The sequence below is a fragment of the Dromaius novaehollandiae genome, chromosome Z, assembly GCF_036370855.1.
Source record: "Dromaius novaehollandiae isolate bDroNov1 chromosome Z, bDroNov1.hap1, whole genome shotgun sequence".
NCBI lineage: Eukaryota > Metazoa > Chordata > Aves > Casuariiformes > Dromaiidae > Dromaius > Dromaius novaehollandiae.
Window position 1 is genome coordinate 63560027 of NC_088132.1, and position 15311 is coordinate 63575337.

Consider the following 15311-nt stretch of genomic DNA (forward strand, 5'->3'; position numbering starts at 1 on the left):
TAGGAAGGGCCCATTTTGGTTCATTTTCTGATGTCAGTTGGTGGCTGCTGGGAAAGACAGTGTGTGCCAGGATACATTTACAAAGCAGGTGAGTGTGACTTAAGGCATGCTCAAAAGTAGTTTTCTGAAATTTTCCCAGAAATTTCCTACTGGAAGTACAAGACAGGTCAGCTGTGAGATGACCCTGGGCTGCAGAGTGCATGAAGTGTGGAGGCACAGCAAATCTAGTGGGAGGTGCACAGTGCTGCCCTGAAAACTGCTAGACAATAAATAGAGCCAGAGATGGATTTTAGTGGGATGTCACACTAGATGATCACCGGAGATCTCTTCCAACCAACATTTCTACGATACATCTACTCCATTTCCCAAAGCCTTAACCAACCCAACCAAGAAGGTAGGACAGGACAAATAGGATCTTACAGCAAAGATGACCAGACATTTGGGGCAGATGGTGCAGTATCCTCCTAGTAACTGGTGTATCATGAGCACGACAGGTATGCTTTGGACCTGTGGCAGGACTGTACTTCTGCAGCAACCTTAGGGGTCTGGGCCTTAAAGTTATAATGTACCTTGTAATGACAAAACTTGCTATTAAAAGCTAATAAATATTTATATTATTTGTAGCATATGCATAGAAAATCTGAGTTGTAAAGAAGCACATGAACTACCAAAGGCAAAAACACAAAAAAAATTATGCACATAATTTGCAGGCATAATAATAGCAAAATGGCGTAAATAAATCGGGAAACTGTGTATCAACTTACCTGTGCAACTGCCCACGTGCATGTGCAGTTACTCACTGTCTACTGAAAGTCTGTGCCCACACCTCTGCCTGCTAAGCCTTTGCCAGAATATAGATCGCAATATATCATACAGACCACAAATGAACCAAGGCAATTCATGCCATCTGTGAGTCATTCTTTTTATATCTGTTCTGACAAGTGACAGCAAACTTGTACGAGTGTATGAAGCTTTGAACATGTCTGACAACTGTGTGAGTAATGTAGGCGGGTAAGTATACATGCACTTTTACTTGCAAGAAATTCCAAACCTTTTTTACTAAAATGCTTCAGAGCACATAAGTGTTGACTATGTTGGAGTTGTACTGTTTTTCACTAAGCAACAAATGCATGTAGACCTCAGAGCAAACATTTATGAAGTGACAGAATGGCATATAAATTATGTTCCACACCATATTTTGTAGTGATTAGTGAATAAACTTGTTTAAATATGATGACTATCATCCCCACATCAATATTAACATTACATTAATTGGTTCCCTCTACTGGCTGATTTGTCGCATTTCTATGATTTCTTAGTATGATATCTCTACGAGGTAAAGTTACATGACTCAGCTGTACTTGTTTACTCCTCCCTGTTTTCATCTCATTCTCATGTAACTTTTTTATGATGCTAATATGTTAAACAAGCATGAACTAATTTCTCCAGAAGAATGTACTATTTACAAAAATTACTGAATAGGGAGACAATGAATGTCTATAATATGAGGTGGTTTTTGTATCTTAAGCAATTAAATAGTCTGGGAACTTTCAACCTGGAGAAAAAGAAGGGGTGTGATAGAGGTATCTAAAATCAGCAGTGTACAGGGCAGGTAACAGGAAACAATTGTTCAGTGTTACATTATAAAAACTGAGAAACACAAAATGAAACTAGCAGGTAGTAGATTCAAAGCCAAGGCAGATAACTCAGAGAAACTGTGCATATTTAAAGTTCGTAGTGGATAATTTCGAAGAAATCAGTGGACAAATCCATGGGAAAAAAAAATCATGAAAAGGCTATTGAACACAAAGATACTCCTCTGGCTTATGAGATCCCTGAACACAACATGCTGCAGTCTGTGAAAGTATCACGATATATTTGCCCTGTTTGTTCTTTTACACCTTTTCCAAGACACCTGCCTCTGGCCATTACTGCAGGTAAGGTAGTGAGCTGCTTGACCCCAGCATCTGCAGAGGTACGGCCATTGTTATGCTCTATGTCATTAACAGCAAGCTTTAAAAAAAAATGTAAAACGAAAGAGAGAAATTCTGTCTTCATAAACATTCTGTAGATATATTCTCAAGGTTGGATCTGATCAGAAAATTTCTGTCAAGCAATTTTTAGAAATCTAGTTTTATTAACAGTTCCTTATCTCTTTTCTGAACTCCTGACAAGAAGTGACACTTCTCTAATTTAGCCAAACTTCAGCAGGTAACCAGACCTACTGTCAATTGATCTAAATCATATTTTGGGGGTTATTCTGGACAACAGGCCAATATTAATATTAAAAAGAAAAATGATTGAGTACTTCTCCTTAGTAAAATTGAAGGCCACACTTTTCAAAGAGCTCTGCAGCCACATAAGAAGCCACATTTTCAGATAACTCAGTTCTCAACAAGACACCAATGTTTTCCAGAGGGCTAAATGCTCAGTGCTCTTTTTGACCTTTTGAAAACCTGGCCTAAAATATATATATTCATTTTCCAGGTGACTTCAAATAAATCAGGGCTCAAAATAAAACATCATTTAAGAACACAATGTTTCACAATGTGTTCTTTGTACAGCACTCACATGTATTGTGCTCGCTTATAACTGTGCCTGTAATCAGCATTGCAGACCATACCATTCAAAGAGCCCACATAGCCTTAAAATGTCTTGCTGGACACAAAAATCTATATTGTTATTTTTAAAACTTGTCTGCAAGCGATTTTAATCAACTCACTTGCAGACGAAGGAGAGACTATAAATATTTGACACAACTCAGTGCCCTTCAGCCGGACCCACATGGTCAGAGCACCTACTAAAATTGAGGGAAATTCATTCTTCGTTTTTTCCTGCCATCATCTCCCATAATCTCTGAACAGATTTAAGAAATCTTTGTAGCTGTACAAAAAGCCACACACATATGTGTGTGCACTCTGAATACAGTAAATGGCTTACTGGATCAGAGCCAGAATCCAATATAGTACTCTGTCCTTGAGATGGCCACAGGAGATGTATCAGAGAAAGGAAACCCCCAGAGTAGGTAAAGATAGGAATACAGGATAATCTGCTTCCACAGATGTTCAATTCTAAGTCCCAGGGGTTAAAGTTTACTTTAAATCCTGAAACATGAATTTTGATATGTATCTCATTACCCTTTTTTGCTATCATTGGTTATTACAGCTGAGGATTCTTGATTGTACAACATCCGAAGTTTCTTCTCATCTTGCTGAATTCATGACCTCGGGGATCGCTTGTCAACTCACTGTATTAACCTTTCTATAGGAAAACAGCTTGCGGATTAGAATCTCAGATTAGTTATGTTACTTAAAAAAAATAATTCTTCAAAATGTACGTTACAAGCTTATGAAGTGCCAGACATTTTAGTGCATCTTTAAAATTTGGGGTTAGCATATACAGTTACAACAATGTTTGGATCCCATTTTCCTTCAATACACCTTCCTAACTCCTTTTAAAATGGATAAATATTAGGAGTGCTAACAGAGGGAAGAACAGATTATGGTATTATACAGTGTAGTATGTATTTCTGCAGAGAAAAGTATCCCCTGTTAAAGTAGCTGCTACAGCAACCATTTTGTTTTTATTACAAACAGTTTTAAAAATTCATTTCTTCACCAACGTTGGCAATTTATCTGGACATAACCTGCTGTCAGGTCTTCTCTGTCACCTTTAAAGGACTAATTTATGGTCATATACCTGTCCCTGCCCTGCCCTGCCCTCTTCTCTTCTCTCCCCTTCTTTTTTGTGTTTTGCAAAGCAGCACAGATGGGACTCTTAGGAGGAATTATCTTACTATATTAAAAATAATTCTATTTTGGTTTTGGTTACCTGATGAAAAAATAGTAACTAAAACACCTTGCCCCAGGCAAAGTAGAGTTAGCAGGCTTTTGTCTGATTTATGACATAGATAAGCTGCAGTCAACGGAAGCCAAGGGAAGAATGTTTTTCCCCTCAAAATCAAAATATCAGTTCCAAAAGGCAAGCTAGACTGAAGCCTCCATTTCTGTATTGGCATTTTTATTCTCTCACTTCAAAAGCTTCCCCCCAGATCTTGAGTAAGAAGAAACAGCCAAAGCTTAGAAGGAAGGCAGGAACTCCTCCTAATTGCCCAGTTTGGGACAAGCTAAATCTTACAGTGGTAAATGATCCTTCTCTTAGATTTTTTTTTTCCTTAATTTTCCCTGGCTAGAACATATCTATATATGTCTATACCTACATAAACATATTATTTATATCTGCATATATACGCACAATCTTTTGTTGCTTATCACAAGGTCCCTAATGTACTTCTTATCTAAGGAACAGAATAAAGGAGGTTTTATGAGAGATGTCCTTAGTCTAAGCCAGCTTTTGAGCCAACACTGGTCTTGCGGGCCCTTTTAGATGGCATCTCACAGTTCTGCATAAGGTCATCACTGGACACATGTCCATTCTAATAATGTTATAGTTTACGTGATACCAGCAGGGGCAGTTTAAACCTCAGCATGCAGAAACAAAATAGAGGTGTTGTATAGCTGTATTTCCTTACAATGATTATATCATGAACGTTTCATTACAAATGTTTAGCAATTAGTGACATTATGTTGTGCATTGTTACAAACAATCATAAAGCTTTTGTCATTTATTTTCTTACCGAGTTGCTCTGCTAAATGTTTGCCTCTCTCAGTGAAGATTACCCGCTCATCCTCCATGTCACATTTGTTACCGACCAAAATAACCTGGGCATTATCCCAAGAGTATGTTTTGATTTGAGTTGACCTTAAAAGAGAGACAGAGAGGGAGAAAAGTCAAAGCAAAGCAAATTTCCCTTAAATCAATTTCAAACAGAATTGTTACAAGACAAACAAAGACAATACTGATTTTGACATCCAGGCTAACACGATTCTGTTTGAATCTGGATTTCAAATAAACTAAGGATTACCTGTCAGGAATTATTATTAGAGGAACAGTATCAACACAGGCCTTACTTTTGCTCGTTAAAACAAGACAGTGTTTCCAAGTTTTCTCCTGCCATCAGCATTTCTTCCTACATTTTTAGAAAGAAGCTGTGACACTTTCTCCTACACATTGAAGAAAAAACATTTTCCCATTTTAAAGCAAACCTTATCATCTAAAACCAGAGCTTTGAAACAAAATCAGCAGCTTATTCAAATCTTATCTTTCACCTTTTAAAATTAGGATCTAAATTTATCAGCAAAACTTCAAAGCCACTCTTTTTTCCTTCTGTTGTTTCTCTCCAGCACGTTCCACTATAGCTCTTTTATCTAGCAGGATGACAGCAATATTTACATTGTACATTAAGCCATGGTTGGGGCTGAGTTTGAACTTTAATTTACCTTTCATTTAAATTATTCAAGCCCTAACCTTGACTACAGCTGAATAGGAGCATCCCAGGTCTTGAAACACTATGAGGACCGTGCGTGCTGCTGGTGAAACAACTCACCCTACCAAGCTTTCTTTGCAGTTTGAATGCGACGCAGCTCATGGGCAACTTAGGAGCACACTCTTAGCGCCTCTCAGCATCTGACTGCCACCACTCTGCTGATACTCGGACCCACTTTTAGGAAGGAGGGCACCATGTCCTGGCTCCAGGCCCTATGGGGAGTGACGCTGCTGGCTACCACCTTCCAGCTGAGAGCAGTACCTGCACTTCAATGTAAATATAACCTCTATTACCTAAAATACTCTTTGTCTTGCAGAGAATTTTGTCACTATGCCTGGCTTTAGGCTCATGATTTCAGTGCTTGGCAGGATGTTAATATCAGTTCACACCCTATACAATCAATGGGGAGAGAAAGAGATTTTTCCAGAGGTCAGTGAAGAGCGGCTCTCTTCCTCCTTGGACAAGGTTAACTACACATTTATGAGAGGGTGCACTGGAAGGGAATCCTGCTGCGTATCAGTGCCCTAGGTCTGTGTGAGAGTTGAAATCTCCAAAAGCTTCAAAAATCTTTTGCCAAGGTATTTTGGAAGCTGATCTGTGTGGGTCCATGGGCAAAGGCTTCTACAAGCAATCTTTGTGCCCCAAAGCCAGACTCAGGCCCCCTTGGCATAAGTCAAATCAGTGTGCTGAAGCTCACCTTAAAGCTGCATGGGATGTGTCTGCAGTGCAGGTCAGAGGAATATTAAAGGGCATGGTCAGACTGACTTTAGGGCTGCTTTGCCTTACCAGAATGATCACAAAGAAGCTGAAGCAAGCCCTAGGAATTTTGTACTGTGGATTCTTCCCTTGGGTCTGCTCTGATCTTTTCTTCAAGGAATGGAAAATTTGCTATTCTAAAGCTATTTAAAAAACATATAGTGATTTGAATAGACTGTCATAAGGTACTATGACCAAAGCAGAGGTTAGAGTTCCCTTTACACTTATATTTTACGACAGATACAGTTGCTCAGAAAAGAGGGCACAATGCATACATTTTGGTGGAAATGTACTTTTGGAATCATGCTGAGATCTTATGGAATTTGTGGTTAAACAAAATAGGATTATTATATTTTTTTAACCAGAGCTACAATTGTCACCATAGCAACTTTGCAAATACTAGCAAGTCAAACATAATAGCAGGACAATCCATTAGGGATTATAAAAGATCTCAGTTTTGATCAGTTATGAGCTGGGGTACAATTGGTACATAACTTAAGATGTTTCAAAAGCAAAATATATAGTAAATATATTAGGTTTCACTGAAAGAATTAATTGTACTGCATTTTCTGCAAAACTTAAATTCTGAAGAAATATAACTTGAAAAAATATCATCTCACCACTGTAAAGAAGATTCATTCAGCCTTATTTTGCAGCTGTACGCTCCACAGACCTTACTTGAGTTTATTTGCTTAAGAATGTAAAATCCTTCATTCAAATGGAGCAAGCTGCAATTTTCATTCTATGAACTGTGAACCTATGCATTCAAATGCTTCCCATTATCAAGGCCAGTTGTTTCATTCTTAGATTTCTAATCTGGTTTGCTTATGTCTCATCTTCTAAGGGTTTTTTTTAGGCATCAAGAGAAGAGTTCTTGTTCTTGATAATGATTCTAACAGCTCATGGTTTGCAAATGACTCCGTAGTGCAAAAGTACAACTGACTGACTGTGAAAAAACAGTCCAACATATCCCCACCCAATCCTGCATCAGTAGGAGATTGGACTCAAATAATTTAATAGGCTTACCACTGTTCTGTTTTCTTTTTGACATACATTTGCACTAATGGCTTCTATAGACTTTTTTCCACAGTTCTCCACAAAAGCCAAAACATAGGTCATTAAAAAAACAGATTCTGCCATCTCTGGCATATATGGCCTTTCAAATGACCGAGGCTTCTGACTAATCCAAAACACATAACATTGTCCTCATAAAGAACTTTAGCCTCAGGAAGACTGAAGATACGAAAAGGCAAAGCTGATGTTTGCAGTAAGCTGAATACACTAATTCTTGTTCAGTTTCTCTGACCTGGTGTATGTCAATAGGAATTTACCCTGTAAATCTTTCACTTTCTACTTGTTTTGTAGACAGGCAATCTGCAACATGCTCAAATTTTTATAATGTATATACACCAGAGAGGCAGATTAATGCAGCAATGCAATGATCCATTACTTTCAGTGATCAGCGCAAGACTTGTTCTCCCCATTGTACGATTCCACCATACTCCCTGCCAGAGGAGAACGCTTCCTGAATGCCAACTAAAGCAGTGCTATTTTCTCATCTAAAACCAGTACTGTATTCTGCAGTAATGGTTCAAAGTACTGCAAAGTTACACCAATGAATTACCAGAGAGTTTTGGACTGTTATAGTAGAAGACTCTCAAAGATAATATGGAGGCTTATTTCCTTGTTTGATGGAATGAAATAACCTGTGAAGAACTGCTTAAAAGGCAGTTTTGCAATTCTACTTTGTTTGAAATTAAACCTAAAGGAATGGAAATGTTAAACAGTTCACATTGTCATATGTCCATACACACATTGCTTCAGTACTCATATTCTACCTAGTTCTGCTCCTAGGAAATGCCTTGTAATACTTGATTAGTTTACAAAATATTCTTCTGAAAAAATTGCTTATTACTTCAAAAGAGTATGACAAGATTTCATATTGCTACTACTTCTAACACTGACATTTACTAAAGGAGAGAATAATACCAATGTTGCCTAGGCAGAGCTACCCACTGTTACCTCATCTTTTATGAGCACACAGCTTTCAAAGTGAATATTACAATGCATACAGTAAATACATCATTATAAAGACAAAAGACACCATTACCACAGACTACCCCTCCAAGCCTGCCAAAGAAAAATTAAACATCAATTCTAGTTATAACCAAGCATAGTAAAAAGGACCTTCATGAAAGAGAAGAATTAGCAAGTAGACAGTCTATATTGCAGAGTATTGTGTTTTGGGAAAAGATCAGAGAAGAGCCAAAAGGCCTAAGTCTTTTCTCAGGTAAGATTCTGCATGGGGTTTATGAAAGAATCAACTGAATAAAGATCTTGGCTCTAGAAAGGAGACTGAAACCAATCATTAAAGAACCAGCATTTCAAAAAAAGCAGGAGACCTAACCTACGTGCATCAGTATGCTCCCAACCTCTTCACATGCAACAATTTAAATAATTATCCAGGTAACTATGATGTTTGTGTGTTTGTGTAGGCAGGTTACAGGGAATATCTGCACTGCATGATGGAGTGTGGTTTAGAAATACTCAGCCGGAGCCGGCTGAGGTAGCTGAGATTCTGGAAGCCAAGTCAGCTAGCACAGAGCAATATGGTAGCACTGCTGCAGTGGTTAGCTTTGTCCAAGCTGCCTTGTTCAAACTTAACTCGAGTATGCACATGGCACTATGCCATGCTGAAGTTGCTACAGAGAGCAAACAAGCCACTTGTTGTGCTTCATACATTTCAAGTTGTATCCACTGTCTAGCATACTTTAGGATTTACTTGGAATATACTCCCAGAGGATCACTTTTTAATAACCCATATAATAATTTCCAGAATACATAGTTAATCTAACCTGGAGTAGTCTCCAGTACATTCTTATCCATAGACAGCAAACAAACAAACAAATAAACATTTATATCTATTAGATACAGATGTGTCTGTGCAGTAAATATCTCTCAGGAATCTGAATTTTAGCAACAATTGTAATCCATGCACTAAAAGTTGGCCCCAGAGCCCTCCAAGGACTGTTACAGTCTCTACAAGGGCTAGTGTCTATGGGCTTTTTAGATGTAATAAGTCACATGTACTGACAGCAGAGAATCACCCTAATAAAAGTGCTCCAAAGGGGACCACGTATAATGCTTATTTGAGCAAGTTCAGGAAACGTGTTGTACTTCCGATGTTCTGGTTTCAGAAAGGAGTATGCAATTAACTGGAATGCAGCATCTTGCCAGGAAAAAACAAAACCAAGCAAGCAATCCCCTCCCAAGTGAAAACCAAAATATTCTTATTTGTTGAAGCTACTGTTGTGCTGAGCTCACAGGTTGTTCTTAAAAACTCTCATCTCTGTCCCCAGCATGATGCTTCAAAAGCTCCTTCATGGACCGTTGGTGCTGAGGTGGATTCCAGGTTATCTATCCCAAAACTTTTTCAGTTATCTAAGTCTGAATTTTTGGGGAATGGCAGTTTCAGATCAGCATCGATAAGTTTGGAGGTTTGCCCAAAAGTATGTAGTTGAACTTCCTTCATTTATTTGCAGGTGAGAGTGCTGAATGGCTGGCTACCTTGGAGCAAGAAGGCCTGTCCTCCAGCATTTTCGGGAGAAACCATTTTACTTCTGTAATTGAGGCAATGGAGAGTATCTTTCCCCCTTCTCCTAATCCCCTTCTTGTGATGTGGGAAGGTATGGCACAGTTCCCTCCCACCCCAACACGGACTGGGATAGTAAGGGCAAGCTCTGCTAGTCCAGCCTTTTCAGGGGATGGGATCATGTCAGGAATGCTTTCCTACCCTCGTTGTCTGGGAGGGCCTTTGGCACGCTTCCCAGTTAATCTGCCTTTTCCGTGGGGTGGGTCTGATGTCTCCCTCTTATTATCAGATGTCTTCAGTGCATATCATAAGCCCCATGTCTTCCCCCATGCCCTGCTTTACCCCCTCCTAAGCTCTTATTATTCCCAATGAGCCTGATAGGTTATGTTCCTCAGGCCCTCATACCTCTGTCTATCCTGGTCACCCCCTACTTGGGGATGTGATGGAGATGGGGCCTGTCCAGGATTATTCTACACAGCACATTAAATCATTGCACTCTGCAATGTTAGTGGCCATTTGGAAGCTAGCTGTGTACCAGCTGCTCTGCACTTGGCACTCAGACCCTGCAGCAGGGAGGGCAGGGAGGGAGGTGGCCTCAGGCCTCCCATCTGTTCTCCAGAATAATCCACTCTTAGTGGGAGATGAGCCATCCAAAGTATATAAATCTACCAACCCACAACCCCAACTCAACTTGCTGATTGGGATTTTGAAAACAGTGCTAGATTTTAAGAATTTGAATTACTCAGAGCCAAAATGAAGCAGAAGGGTCCTGGGATAGCCTCAGGCTTTTGGGTATTTATTTGTGTAGTAGACTTTTTATGGACCTGCATATTGGTATAGTAGTAATATAATAGCAATAATTAGTAATAATATTAGTAATAATAAAAAGACCATAACATTTTCCAGATTTTAGTTGAACTTATTAGCAGCTGGAGGAATTCACAGCCCCAAGGAAGAGAATTAGTTTTGAGAAACAGCTCAGAATCTTTCCTCCTTCAATTACTGTCAAGAAGAGTTTGGATACCTGTGACTTTTAAACACAAACTATTGCAACACTAATGTTTGATCATTCTGGCATGCTCCAGCCAAGGGCCACATAAGATCAGTGATTATGACTACTACAAATTGTTTGACATCCTGTCTTCATGAACCCCTTCAAAATTATTGAAGCAATTAGTGAAAACCATGAAAATCAATCAATAAAGGAAATAATTATCATAATAGAAAGTCGAGGTAGATGAATCTGTGATAGTAATGGGGAATTGGGCAGAGGTAAGCCCTTCTCTTAGAGGATCTGAAGCTAGTACATCTCTGCTTTTATTCCGAATAGATGATTGCATACTGAATCTGCTACTGAATTATAGTGGTGGTACCAGGCACCTGTTGACTTAATGTGTTTATTGATGTATGATAGAGAACAGGCTAAGATCTCCCAGTGAAATAGCAGTATTGGACATGGACGGAAGGGGCCAAAAAAGAAAAAAAAAAAAAAAAAAAGAGAGAGAGAGAGAGAGAGAGAGAGAGAGAGAGAACAAATATAATTTTTTCTGTGCTCAGTTCCACACAGCAGCAAGGCAAAAGGATCCAGGGAGAAGTGGATGTAATAGCAAAAATGGGATATACCAACTCCTTTACTCTTGCAACAGACCTGGGTACATGAATAGCTGCTAGGACTAACAGGGTTTGGTCTGTCAGGTATTATTTAAACATCATTATAGTTTCTTTCTGGATTAAAGGGCAAATGAATTGAAAAATGCCTTATGATTTTGAAATAAGCCAATATTTAAGAAACCAGAAGAACAGCAATGACTCATCACTTCCTTCTGACAGCTTTATCTTCCCTGTGCAGAATCTAAGTGTGCACACCTTGCAATGAAAGGCTGCACACTTAACCCTCCCTTGGAGGAAGATAAATTGACGATGCAGAAGCTGTGTGATGAGTGGCACTAACAAAGTTCAGGTTCATTTTCAGCCAGCAGACTAGTCAAAATGAGCATTACACTGAACGTTACAGGTTTTCCATGTTCCAGCAGTAACTGGGTTTACTTTAGGGAGAATAAATTTATTTTTGCTGGTGAACAAAGCAGAAAAGCAATCTTAACAGAAACTGCACTGCAAGTTTCTGAGGCCATAACTTTGTTCAGAAAACCACATGCCACATTTCAGCTTTGATAGGTCATAATGAGAGCCAAAATGTATTTCCAGTTCTTTTGTTGGGTAAAACTGAGCTAATGTCTTAGTCTATGTACTAGATTTTTATGTAAGAAAATGTCACTTCTCATTTTGCAATGGAGAACTCCTCCAAAAAGAGGACAAGAAAATATGTAAGACCTGACACTGTCTATGTATTTATGACACTTATTCTTATGTAAGTATCTTAGTGACAATCCATTACCATTGTATGGGAGAAGTATATGCTTGCTCAGTAATGTCTGCCCAGTAGTGTCCGCTACTGGGAATGCCCTTCGTCTGTATTTAACACAACACAATAAGAACTGACATGTCATTGATTGTTAACTATTTAATTCTGTGTGGTGCCTATGATGGCAGATAGGCAGATAGGCAGAGCTTGATCAATCAGAATTTTCTTTCCTTATAATCAGCCATTACTATCTATTCCTGCCTTTCACAAAGAAGTGTGTTCCCATCCAGAATCCACTGCTGAGTACTATATTGCATTACATTTCATTTTTAGTGTAATACACAAAAAAATTTCTTAACAGCCCACAAATCAGCCTCAGTGCCTTGTCTGTACAGTGCTGTTTGAAATAATAGTCTGTTATTATCGAAGAAGATTCATTTTTGACACTAAAATGCAAGTTCACTGGATGGCTGGTATATGGTAACAAATCAGTATAGTGTGGACAGAAGATATTCATGTTCAAACTGTAATTCTTAGGTATGTCTCTAGTCAAAGTTAGGGTGAAGGACCAGAAGCCTGCAGGGCATACTTAATTTGTATTAAATAAATCAGGTTGCAGATGTCCTTAATTTTTGCATCTTTGGCACCATCTCTGCATCCTGCTTTCTTCCCAGCTGTCATCCACACCTTGAAACTACTTTCCAGTACCAATGTAGCAGGAGCCCAATTATGCATTTACTACATGAAAAGGAAAAAGGCTGTGCTATAAGACAGTGCTATACTCTATATCCCTCCTCCTCCTCAGTGGAGCCAGTGCCTGAGCTCTAATGGCCATCTTTTTAGAAGAAAAGCCCACCAGGTCCGGTCTTTCCCTGTACCTTGTATGGACAGCACTCTGCAGCTGGCACTGAAACAGCCAATGGTGATGCAAAGGAACAGCCATAGGCAGAGTAAGGTCCCAACATGCAGCATGTCATCCCGACAGCCACAGACTCGGTAGCCTTTGTGTCACGAAGGCAGACGACAGAGTGCTCACACAGGCACTTCTCACCTACACCTAGGCAAGGTGGACTTCAGCTGCAGGTGTGCAGAATTAATAATAGACTGTGAAGTCCCTGTCAAAGTCAACTGTACTTCTTTCCTTTTCTGATGTTTATTATATATTTCCTTTCCAGGCCTTTTGCTTGGTAAAAGCTTACACAGACAGTAGTGAAGACACAATAAGGACTGTGATAGATGTTAAAGGCAGAAAGATCTTTCAACTTATTTTGCATGTTTTGTGCCATGATAAAACTATATAAAATAGACTTCAATATTTATATTATTCAGAGAAGTACAAAATCTTCTCCTACAACAAGGTTTACTTATAAATAGACCAACTAATATACCACATTTTTCACAGTAGGACACAGTAACAATACAAGTTAATGAAGAGTTTTTATGTCATGTATAATGCCGCAAGCTGTGTCACACTGTGCAAAGTGATTTAGCAACTCACCATACAGACAAAAGGCTGTACATTTTAATTTTCTCCCCACTGAGAAACCCACCATTAAATTATCATCCTTCAAAGCTCCTACTAGACATGCACAGTGCACACAATCATCAAAGATTAGGGTATAAAAGGAGACAGAAAAAAGTATTTACAAGGAAAATAATATTCATGGAAACAATAAAAGGCAAAATACAGTCTGCACTCACAGATCTTTTGACTATCCCCATGGTTTCATGTTCCAGATGCTTCCAAATAAATGATCCTGTTAATCACCAATTTATGTTGATTGCACAGACTGTCTTTGGAAGTCTGAGTAATGACCCTAATCAATACAGCTGATCCTAACTCTCCTGTCATATTTGAAAAACATAGCTGTGAATAATGCTGAAAAGGAATACTGGGTACATTTACTAATGCAACTACAATGCCTGTTCTTAAATAAATGAGTGATTTGTTGTCATTTTAAAATGTATTTTTGGCTACTATTTCATATTCATATATATCAGGAAACAGATACAGACACACACGTATGTCTCCTCTAATTTGCTGTTTTTCTTTCTTGCTGTGATGTGCTTTTAATATAAAATGAAATAAAAAAGATATTTAAGTGAGGAATATTGAAGTTGAGCAGGTCCTCTTGGTCATACACACTTGGATCCAATATCTCCCACTTTCTCTGTACCAGCAATGGTCCCCTTAACCTTGGACTGCATTATTTGGCTGAAAAGCCCTTCCTGTGCTTGTGGTGGTTCTCTTAGCCTTCCTCCTTCAACCCCACAGAGCACCAGCACAGCAACACTATTCTGGTGATAACAAAGTTTTTACAGGCACAGTGCAGTAAAGTGTGCATTTAGGTAGGTCAAACAGGGTGTTTTATTTTTCCTTTCTACTTTTTCTCTTTTAAATATCAAATGCAGATTCATATTTCCAGTATAATTTGTTCACCTGAAAATTTCCTCCATGTCAAGTACATGGCAACAAAAAGTCCATATTTTAGGGAACTTCTCATCAAACAGTTCTCTAGAATTCTGGACTGACACTGACTTTTTACTGTCATATCTCATTATCAGATTTGTTTCATATTTGTAGCCATTAATCCCTTTCTCCCTGTTCTGCCAAGAATGTCTTCTAAGTTTCTCCCATTTCTCAAATACACTGCTTTGGATTTTATTTCCTCTATTGTTTTAGGTTTCATTTCTCAAGTTTAAATGAATTCTGCTATTGCTTCTCTTATGTCTGATCTTGCTAGATCATTTTTGGTTATTTGTCTCATTTGATACTTTGCACAGCCTCTTTCAAACATAACTGAGGCTCATATGCACATGAAATGTGTTCTGAAATGCCTGTGTCAAGGTCCTAATGAAAGGGTTAAAAAATTAGACTTAACCTCAATCACTGAAAAAGCTTACTAGGTCATAAATGCCACCTGTGATATATTATCACATGCTTTCCTTGTTAAGGATTCATCCAGCTTGCAAGCCATGTGGCAGTGCTATCATATGAGTCATTTTACTTTTTGTTGATAAGGAAGACACGTTATTGAGTGTTTTACTAAAACATCAAGGTATGTGACTTTCGCAACTGTACATTTTACACCAGAGCTGGTATAAATTCTATCAGCATTTTGTCTTTAAAGTTGCATATTGTGTTACCCCCTGGAGGCAGAACAGAGGAATCTTTCAAAACTACACTAGAACCCTGAAGGCATAAAAATATGATT

At 38.6% G+C, this 15311-nt stretch overlaps 1 protein-coding gene across 1 annotated transcript in view; it reads right to left on the reverse strand.

Annotated features, from left to right (window-relative positions):
* The window catches only part of LOC135324645 (ras-related protein Rab-3C), a 139691-nt gene that overhangs the window by 14560 nt on the left and 109820 nt on the right, over positions 1–15311 (reverse strand). The window contains exon 4 of the mRNA XM_064501299.1: positions 4637–4761. Coding sequence (XP_064357369.1) covers positions 4637–4761 — 125 coding nt within the window. The remainder of the gene's footprint in view (positions 1–4636; positions 4762–15311) is intronic.